This window comes from Ctenopharyngodon idella, chromosome 10 (genome assembly GCF_019924925.1).
Source record: "Ctenopharyngodon idella isolate HZGC_01 chromosome 10, HZGC01, whole genome shotgun sequence".
NCBI lineage: Eukaryota > Metazoa > Chordata > Actinopteri > Cypriniformes > Xenocyprididae > Ctenopharyngodon > Ctenopharyngodon idella.
In genome coordinates, this window is record NC_067229.1 from 44,522,743 (window position 1) to 44,534,001 (window position 11,259).

At 38.4% G+C, this 11,259-nt stretch overlaps 1 protein-coding gene across 1 annotated transcript; it reads right to left on the reverse strand.

Annotated features, from left to right (window-relative positions):
* Positions 1-86: 86 nt before the first annotated feature.
* On the reverse strand, positions 87-8,182 carry dusp11 (dual specificity phosphatase 11 (RNA/RNP complex 1-interacting)). Its single transcript, XM_051907610.1, has 11 exons — positions 8,084-8,182; positions 7,689-7,756; positions 7,531-7,606; positions 7,321-7,452; positions 7,010-7,133; positions 6,543-6,603; positions 6,375-6,421; positions 6,227-6,302; positions 3,622-3,783; positions 1,472-1,624; positions 87-986 (listed from the first exon to the last, which is right to left on the reverse strand). The coding sequence occupies exons 2-11, from the start codon at positions 7,721-7,723 to the stop codon at positions 722-724; spliced, it is 1,131 nt and encodes a 376-aa protein (XP_051763570.1). The 5' UTR covers positions 7,724-7,756; positions 8,084-8,182; the 3' UTR covers positions 87-721.
* Positions 8,183-11,259: the final 3,077 nt, after the last annotated feature.

An 11,259-nucleotide genomic window follows, 5' to 3' on the forward strand; every position in this document is an offset into this window, starting at 1 on the left:
CCCACTTCACAGTGAGGACCATATATCTGCTACTTATAAATCTTGTTTTCCAAAACCACAAAAATAAGTTGTATAATTACAAGTGATTGAGCAGATAAACCTTTTATTAATTTGACCTCAACCAGGGAACATCTGACCAGTAGACCTGTAGCCTAAATAACGGACCATATATCAGCTAGAATATTTTAACTGATAAAAAATTAACTTTATAAAATATGTAAAATATAAGGAGATTATAAAACAGCTGTAATTGCACTTGTAATGGTGTTTAATATTTCACTTCATTTAAAACTCTAAGAAATGGTGCTGATGTCCAATCGTAGCCAACGGAGTCAAAGGCCAACACACAAACTGTCTGGTCACACAATTAAAAAGTAATAAAACAGGCCATTTCACACTAAAAACAAAAGGTTTACTTCTGAGAGTATAAATACAAATGAAATCCGGGGTGTGTGGAACGGCATTTTAGATATGGAGCAGTTATAGATTGTGTGTGTCATTTAGATTTGCTATATAAAATGACCTGACAACAATCTCAAAACTTATAGTATTGTTAGCTAGCATAGTCCAATAAAAAAAGTCAAGCTCAACCACATTCATTTACTCCAAATACTAAGCACAGTTCCTTCACAGAGAGAACAATTTAACAAGAGGACTAGCAGATTGTGTTTAATGACAGCGCAGTCCAGTCCTGGGTTGACCAGATGAAGCCTCCTCCGTTTCAGCGAGGAGTCCTATCTTTCTGTCCTTTCCAATGTTTATTTCGCGGTTTTCGGTGAGGCCCGAGAGGTCTCGTTGATCCCTCTGGAGAGGCATGTGGGTTGTGGCGTGGCTCATGAAGTGGAGGCGGATATGGGGCTGAAGGACTGAAGTAGAATCCTCCGGCACTCGTTGGTCTCTGGGGTGGATGAGGAAACAGAGGCGGGCGGATGGACTGTGGCTGAGGGGGTCTGAACCACGTCATGTTGTTCGTCTGTTGAGAAGGGCTGAGGAGAAATTGTGAGAATGAGTAAGGAACAGCGTTCATCAAACCTGCTGAATCATGCACAATAAGACAATGTTGATGATGATTAAAGCCTTGTTCAGAAGCGTGATTTCTTTTCCCCCAAAACCAGTTCTAAAGACTTCATTAGTCATGTCAAATCACTGTCTGATGCCCACACAACGCTACAACAGAGGGCTGCATGATAAATCAAAATGATTGTTCTCTTTTGTTTTCCAAAATATCTGCATTGGTTTCAATGTTTTCTATGGCAATGACGTCAACAACATGACAGGGTTTGCAGTGTTGTCTTACAATATGACAATGTGTAGCTGTGGCACTGGGGCAAACCAAACTTTTTTTGCCGTTCACACATGGATTCCAATCAGATATGTACAAAAATGGGATTTGGACTGACAGTCTGAACAAGGCTTTAGAAGTTCACACAAACCTCCTTCAAAGTCTTAAAAAAGCACAGTAGGAGCTTACAAAAAATTATGCTGAGGTTCACTGTGCCATTGGTGAGGTCCTTGTCCATTGAAACGGAGATCATGGTTATGCTGTTCCCTTCGATAATGAGGAGTTTGGAAGGTTGCAAGTCCCTGGGAGGGTTCTTGATCTGGTTCCTTCATTCGCTCGTTACTGTATGTGAGATAAAAATAAAATGAAAAGCAACAGTAAAATAAAAGAGCTCTAATGGCATCAAATCAAGTCAAAGGTATTTGTATAGTCCGTTTCATAATAGATATTGTTATAAAGCAGGCCTTACATACAATCATGATGTTAATGTTTATTATATCGTAATATCTTCATGCCTCATTAACTCTACCCTACATCCTTACCTTTCCCAATGAATTTGGCTGCATTTGTTTTGAGGGGAAAAAATATCACACTGTTCACACTGTCAGTCCAAATCTGATTATTTTTTAATCCGATTGTAATCTGATCTAAATGATTGACTGTGTATCATACAAGCAGCAACCTCCCCCAGTTTCTCTTGAAGCCAATACGGAAGTGACTTAAACTGCAATTCATCGACTGGCCGCTAGGGACAGGCTCCAAAAGAGAGCAGAATCTCATTGATGTGTTAACATGCCCAACTTTACAGACGAAAAAAATGTTTACAGCCTGGTACAAATTCTGGTTTTGGTCTATACAGTTAATTTCGCCCTTCATGACAACTCTGAGGGGGTGAATATTTTTATAACTCATCCGTTTAAATTATATTAAGCCTTAAAGTTCTGCATAATTAATGGCGTGGTCACTTGAGCGACAGGTGAATTGCGCTGCTGTCTGTGAGCCGTCACCTCAGCTAATTCCAGCAGCTGAACTTGGCATCTCTGCCGCGTTTGTGCTTTTTTCGGGATTATTTCATACAATTATCAAATAATATGGCTTGCTGTGCTTATGGTCGAGATGTACGTCTGTGTAGATGCGCACACATGTGGAAGATAAACAGAACACACGTTGTTGGATCGTCTTGGCATTGGCTAAAAGTTCTGTCCACCAGATTTACTACAATGGCAATGGCTGGAGAACATGCCTCTCAAGACACAGCAGCACTGCTGTGGATATTATAAGTAAAATTACTGCACTATTTTGAAAAATTATACTTTGGACGTGGGCTCATTTTTTTGTGAGAGTCTTTTTGTGAGAGGTTTTACAACATAAACGCTGCTCAGATTGCATAATTTTTTGAGCGATGATGGAGAGCAGATCATTCAAAAGAAATGTGATGCAAGCAATGGACAATATATCAATATTTCACGGATTTAACGCTTTTGTGGACAAAAAGTGTTGTTGTTTGTTTTTCAATGGACGCTCATGGACATTTTACCCAAGTGCGACGGACTTGATTCATCTCACGATCGCTATTTCATTATAAAGGTATGGAGTCCAGTTTTGATTTTGCGTGTTGTCATTTGCACACCCGACACAAATAACAATATTACTGGTGCTGGAGCATCTAGCATATCGTAAAAAAAGACACAGTAGATTGACAGTAAACCTTTAGAACTTTCTAATGATATAACTTGTTATCTTTATTAATATTATAGATAGATAGCTCCTTAGCCTGATAACATGATCACGTCGCGCTAGGCGGGCGAGGTTTCAGCAACCAGGCACCGCAGTTCCAACCACGTCCCGCCTCTTTGCCCATTTTCAGTTATCCGGGAGTGACGCGCGATGACACGCTGCCAAGATGGCAACGGCCGCATTTTCACTTCAAAAATGCTCTTAAGAAATCTACGGGTGACGTCACGGACACTACGTCCATATTTTTTTTTTTTTTTTTTTTTAAACAGTCTATGGTATCGTAACCCTTCAGATCCAATTTTTGTGTCTCGTGGCTCTTTTTTGTTTTCTGAAATATCTGCATTGGTTTTAATGTCTTCTATTGCAATAACATCAACACAACAGGGTTTGCAATGTAGTCTTACAATATGACAATGTGTAGCTGTGGCACTGGACTACGTCCAATGAAACGGATTTGTAAAAATCAGATTTTATTTTGCCGTTCACACTCGGATTCCAATCAGACATGCAAAATAAGACTGACAGTCTGAACAAGGCTTTAGATGTTCACATAAATCACAAACCTTCTTAAAAAAAAAAAAAAAAGCACAGTAGGAGCTTACAATAAATTATGCTGGGGCCCCCTGTGCCATATGTGAGGTCCTTGTCCACTGAAACGAGGATTATGGTTATGCTGTTCTCTTCGATGATGAGGAGCCTCATGTTGTGTCTCGTTTGCAAGTCCCCGGGAGGGTTCTTGGTCTGGTTCCTCCATTCCTACGTTACTGTGGTGAGATAAAAATAAAATTAAAAGCAACAGTACACTTCACCGAACAAGAGCTCTAACGGCATCAAATCAAGTCAAAATGTATTTGTATAGTCCTTTTCAGAATAGATGTTGTTATTAAGCAGGCCTTACATAAAATCATGATGTTCAAAGCACAATATGTAAGATTTTTGGATTAAAATATCCAAAAACCACTAGAACAATGTTATATATTTTGTTGACTTTGTGTACTTGGTAACATTATCCCAAATGTTTCCAAGAATGTTTAAGTCTAGAGAAATAAGCAATTTTAACCGAAAATAGACTGTGTCCGTGCACTGCCTATCAATGACATCATTTACATTACATTACATTACATTTAGCAGACGCTTTTCTCCAAAGCGACTTACAAATGAGAATAGTAGAAGCAATCAAATCAACATGAGTACAACTGTATGTAAGTGCCGTGTCAAGTCACAGTTTCATCAGTAAAGTGCTCATAGCAAGGTTGTTGTTGTTTTTTTTTTTTTAATATATATACGCAAATAAATGGAGAAAGAATAGAAAATCGAAAAAAGAAAAGTGAAATATAAATAAAAAAAGTGCTATATTACTGGGTCAAGTGTTGACGAAAAAGATATGTCTTTAGCAGTTTTTTGAAAATGGCTAAAGACTCTCGCTGCTCGGATAGAGCGTGGTAGGTCATTCCACCAACCAGAAACAGACCAGGAGAAGGTCCGTGAGAGTGATTTTGTGCCCCTTTGGGATGGCACCACAAGATGCCGTTCACTTGCAGAACGCAAGCTTCTGGAGGGCGCATAAGTCTGCAGTAGTGGGTTTAGGTATAGTGGTGCAGAGCCAGTGGATGTTCTGTAGGCAAACATTAGAGCCTTGAATTGGATGCGAGCAGCAATTGGCAGCCAATGCAAACTGATAAAGAGAGGTGTGACATGCGCTCTCTTCGGTTCGTTAAAGACCAGTCTTGCTGCAGCATTCTGGATCAGTTGTAGAGGCTTGACAGTGCATGCTGGAAGGCCTGCCAAGAGAGCATTACAATAGTCCAGTCTGGATAGAACAAGAGCTTGGACAAGAATTTGTGTGGAAAGCTCCGATAGGAAGGGTCTAATCTTCCTAATGTTGTATAGAGCAAATCTGCAGGACCGGGCCGTTGTAGCGATGTGATCTGTGAAGCTTAAACAATCATCCATCACCACTCCGAGGTTCCTGGCCGTCCTGGAAGGAGTTATGGTTGACGACCCAAGTTAAATGGAAAGGTCATTATGAAGTGCTGGGTTGGCACCGACCATACCTGCGTTACACTCGGTTTTATTTTGTAGAAACCATGGAAACACCAAAGCCGCTTTAATATATTATGTGTTTTTAGTAGACAGGTGAGCAACTGTTTGGATACATTCATCGACAGAAAACTATTAGTTTTACCATGACTAATATCGATCTAGCTAACTGCAGTGTGCAACAAGTGTCTCGTAGCAGCTGCCGAGCGAACACACAGAGTAGCACTATAACAACTTTAACAACAAATGTATCTAATATGATAAACAGTGCTGCGTTACCCCACATACGCATGACCGGAAGGGGAAGCGGTCGTCTGCGGCATAATAAAACTGTTGACCCGTGTCATGTGTCGCGTTTGTCTCTCATTAGAAATCGCTCCAGCGGCCTCGTTCCTCGTTCCTCGTTACAGACAATGAGTACAACTTCCCTCCGCCATGAAAAAACTAAACTTGTTTTTCTTCCAATCTCGTCAAGCTGGATTCTTCAGCAGGGAGGATGTGTTTATGTTAATGTGGAAAAAAATGATTAGCTATTTATTTACAATCAGAAACACTGATTAATTCCTACCTCTACTTTGTAGTAACGAGTTGTGAAGGTCAGATCGATGATGAGACCCAGTTCTTGTCCTTCCTTCTCCAACATACGCACAAGATCAAACGGTCCAAACACTTCTGATTGTTTTAAATGCTCGCACAACACTTGACCCTGCTCTGCTTCATATTACAGTAACATTAATAATCTCATTTATGAACATGATTTCTTTTCCACCGGCTGTAGACGTGAAGACAACACCTCCCATGATTCCGCGAAATCAAGGCGTCATCAAGCTACGCCTTTGTTTTGAATAAGCGACCTTTAATGGCGAAAAATTACGTATTGTGCCTTTAATGTTTATAATATCTTCATGCCTTACAGTCGCATTTAGAAGATTAGAGCTGTGCGATAATTTAGTTTACATTTTGCAGTGAATCAAGCAATTGAAATATGATGTGTAGTATATATCATTTTATGAGTGTTCTGTATGATATATAACCAACTTTAGAACTGTGCGATAATACAGTTTACATTTTGCAATGATATAAACAATCACACAGTCAAGATTTGCTATACAATACATATTGCTACACGTGAGCATACCGTATCTATGCATTTGTAGAAGAGCTCACCTTCTCTTGGGCCCCGTCCTCAGGTCATTTAGATAGTTCTGCCTCTCAATTGAGTGTCCTCTTGAATCATTGAACACTGGAAGGAATCACACCATTTAGATAATACCAAAAAGCATACAAATACATAAGTGTAAGTGAGTATACTTACAATTAATCGCTTTTTGGGGCTTCATCTCATCAACATCGATTAGGTATCTATGATACAATATTTAACAGTGACAACGGCTGGATGCAATCTCTTATCTAAAGACAAAGTTGATGGATCACAAATACAGCTGCCACATTTGCAAACGTTCATAAAGAATGTGACACTTACCGACAAATAAGATAGCCGGTGCGATTCAAACCATGTGTGCAATGAACACCAATCAGCTTATCTGTAAAAATGCCAGTATTTTTATTGTTAAACAGACTCCAGTGACGGTAAAGACATTTATAACATTACAAAAGATTTCCATTTCAAATAAATGCTGTTTTTTTTTTAACTTTCTATTTATCAAAGGATCCTGAAAAAAATGCATCATGGTTTCCATAAAACATAAAGCAGCAAAACTGTTTTCAACATTGATAATAATAATTAATGTTTCTTGAGCAGCAAATCAGCATATTAGAATGATTTCTGAAGGATCATGTGACACTGAAGACTGGAGAAATGATGCTGAAAATTCAGCTTTGGCATTTACAGGAATAAATTATTTTAAAACATTCTAAAATAAACATATATAACAGTTTTATATAATAGGGTCATTTTTGCTTTCACATTGATTTAATTAACTAACATACCGTTGTTTTCATTTTCACGCAGAAAATGTCTAACGGCCTTCTTGAAGCTGAGAATCGTGGCATCATTTGGCACTTCATGCCCTGCTGTGAAGATCTTCACGTGGTAAAGCGTGTTTGGCAAATCCTGACAGAAACACAATCACACATTTACAGACAATGAGTACAACTTCCCTCCGCCATGAAAAAACTAAACTTGTTTTTCTTCCAATCTCGTCAAGCTGGATTCTTCAGCAGGGAGGATGTGTTTATGTTAATGTGGAAAAAAATGATTAGCTATTTATTTACAATCAGAAACACTGACTAATTCCTACCTCTACTTTGTAGTAACGAGTTGTGAAGGTCAGATCGATGATGAGACCCAGTTCTTGTCCTTCCTTCTCCAACATACGCACAAGATCAAACGGTCCAAACACTTCTGATTGTTTTAAATGATACCTGAAAGACTACAACAGGCAGCACAGGAATTAAACCTAAGTTCACATGATCATTTCAAGGAGAAGGATTTGTTTATGTCTTCAAACCTGTTTTAAAGGAACTTTGAAGGCGATGAAGCGTGATCCAGGGATCCGTTTGCCCACTGCAGTATAGTCTATCCATCTAAAGGGGAGATTGCTTTAGTAAAAAACACCCTTTACTTTAATTAAGCAACCTCATAAAAAATCAAATTATAAAAACTAACCTGTCAGGAACGCCATTTTTCTTATTTGGAGGCATGTCTTCACAGCAGCTGCTGTATAATGCCACACACTTTTGCAAAACACAGATATGTTTGATTACATCCCATACATGATTTTAATTACAGTAAGCAAAACATATACCTCTACTGAACACTAAATTCTGAACTTTTTATGAATTAGTTAGATTAAGTGTGTAAGATATAAGACTTAAAAACATCAGAATCAGACACTGGTTTCACTTTCAGCTATTACTAAAACAAACTTCATGTAATGTTCAGGCCTAAACAGTCTTTTTAAACTACTAAGTGTTGCGTTCGAGCTCTGTATTCCGTCACGACAGATTTATACTTAAACACAATAAAGAATGAAATCATTTTACTGAAAAGTAGCCGCTTACCTCTGTGATATTCTTCTTCAGACTTCCACGTTACAGAGTCACGTGCCTAACTCAAACGACGTTATTCATCTGTTTGGGAACTGCAGGAGCTGTCGCCGCTCTCAGGCCGGGAGGTGAAACTACAAGTCTACAACCCAACCACAAATGAAAGAAACAGCTGAAAAACTTGATTCTACAGTTATTCTACAGTCAAATATTTTTGTATAAAACCCGTTAACTGTATAAAATTACCGTTGTCTTAGGGAACCGGTTACAAAAGTGTTAAGGGTGTTCACACCAAGGACGATAACTATGATTTATTCAGTGAATTATTCTAATAATATAAATTATTCCGCTTATACTGTTACCACACCTCAAGACATTGTTCAGATGTTGTATTTCAAAACATTTGTCAAGGTTTTGTCCTTAAAACGCTCTTGTGTGAAGGACTAATTTCTTACGCAATAGTATGTAAATAATTTGTCGTTTTTAACCTATTGTTTATTTATTTGCTTGGTCAGTGTCCTTGTTGATTTTGGTTCCTTTGCTGTTGTAGGCTGGAGGACCTTTGAATAAATAACTGAAATCATTTGGCGAAGTGATACGGACATGTAATGCGGTCAAGACCTGCCTGGAACTACTTTAGCTGTGTGTTTCCTTTAGGACGTTCGTCAACCAATCAGATTCAAGCATTCAACAGCCCCGTAGTATACAGTTTTAAATGTTATAATTCTATAATAAATGTTTATAAATGTTTTAAAATCATAAGATGTGATTTTGTTTTATTCAGTGTTACTATCAGCAAACACTAACAGGTATATTAGTATTTTGAAGTATTAACTGTCCATACATTGCACTTTAAAAAGAATCTTGTTGGTGAATAGAATATATTTTTTGGAATATATTTTTTCTTTGTATCTGTCATAACCGTACAAGATTACCCTACAATATATGTCACATCAAATAAGGGTTAGCACAAAAGTAATCTAAATGTAATCCAAAAGTAGTCAGATTACATCACCAAAAATGTGTAATCTAAGAGATTATATTACTGATTACAAATTTTGTCATGTAATTTGTCATCAGTAACTGATTACAATTCATAAGTAATCTACCCAGCTCTGCTTATAGGCTACTGTTATTGTTCTTGGTGTGGCCTATACGTAAAAAACAAATGTTTAAAATGATGTATACTCATATTCAGTTATATAGCACAAAGCTGGGGGAAATAGCAAAGCAAATACAGATCTCGGTGGCCACTTATTAGCCTGTTGGACACTTTCATTTGTGGAATAAATTAATCATTAATATTTATGGAGGTTTGCACATTTAATCTCTGTTTTTAGTCAACTAATTTACTCTCATGTTTTAGAGAGCTAACATAAATAAGGATGGGGTAAATGGATCTGAACATAAGCTAACTTTAAAGTAGCTACTATTTATTGAATTGTATTGCAGAAGAATCAGGAATTAAACTCTCATATACCAGGAAACACTTGGGTAGCTACTTAGGTAGACAGACAGATAAGTACACAGTTACTTTTTAAGGAAGTGTGGCAGACGAGGGAAAGCTGTGACGTAAAAAAGATTGTTTCTCTGGAGCTATGCATTCCTCCTGCGAACTGTGTGACCTGCAGAATATAATATAAAAAAATTTAATAAAATCAAATAATATAAAAAATATATATCTCATCTATATTATAGGCTATTCATTTTCTTTGCATAAAAAAGAAACAGTGGAGGCTGGGGCTAGTTGTCACACAAGGAACTGCTATGTACATATGAGGTTTTAAATCCAAAGTCCAATTTGACTTTGCAATTTGACAATTCACTTTATTCATTATAGCATCTGTTGGTCAAAACAATGCTTTGTTATTTTTGTATGTTAACTTTTACAAAAATTGTTGAATACAAGTAGGGTAAATTGTTCTGATCATTATTTTGAATACCTACTCTGTAGATGCTAAAGATGAAGAAAATGGGAAATATACCAGGAAAGATTTAGGTAGACAGACAGATAAGAAAATTACACCTTTAAAGGAAGTGTGAGAGACGAGGGGAATGCAGCGTGAAACTAATCACGCAATGTTCCTCTGGAGACAGGAATGCCACCGTACAACACGTCTCCAGTTTATTCTAGCTGTGAACTCTTTCAATTAAATAGAATTTATTCTCATCCAATATTCTTTGAATAAAAAAAATTTCATTCAGAAGTGATTTTGACACAAATTCTTGTTTGCACCATGTTGAATGTCGGTTGCCTTAAATTAGAATGTTGTGTGTGAATTCTCTCCAATCTCAAGTTTGAACATCATTACATTTTTGTCATCTCTGTTACGGTTTTTCAGTCTCATTTTACTTGAGCGAAGTTGTCACGTTTTATACACCGATCAGGCATAACATTATGACCACTGACAGGTGAAGTGAATAACACTGATTATCTCTTCATCACGGCACCTGTTAGTGGGTGGGATATATTAGGCAGCAAGTGAACATTTTGTCCTCAAAGTTGACGTGGAAAAATGTGGAACAGGAAAAAATGGGCAAGTGTAAGGATTTGAGCGAGTTTGACAAGGACCAAATTGTGATGGCTAGACAACTGGGTCAGAGCATCTCCAAAACTGCAGCTCTTGTGGGATCAGTATCTATCAAAAGTGGTCCAAGGAAGGAACAGTGGTGAACCGGCAACAGATTCATGGGTGGCCAAGGCTCATTGATGTATGTGGGGAGCGAAGGCTGGCCCGTGTGGTCCGATCCAACAGACAAGCTACTGTAGCTCAAATTGCTCAAGAAGTTAATGCTGGTTCTGATAGAAAGGTGTCAGAAAACACAGTGCATCGCAGTTTGTTGCGTATGGGGCTGAATAGCTGCAGACCAGTCAGGGTGCCCATGCTGACCCCTGTCCACCGCCGAAAGTGCCAACAGTGGGCACGTGAGCGTCAGAACTGGACCTCGGAGCAATGGAAGAAGGTGGCCTGGTCACATTTCTTTTACATCACGTGGATGGCCAGGTGCGTGTGCGTTGCTTACACACATGGCACCAGGATGCACTATGGGAAGAAGGCAAGCCGGTGGAGGCAGTGTGATCCTTTGGGCAATGTTCTGCTGGGAAACCTTGGGTCCTGCCATCCATGTGGATGTTACTTTGACACGTACCACCTACTTAAGCACCATCGCAGACCATGTACACCCTTTCA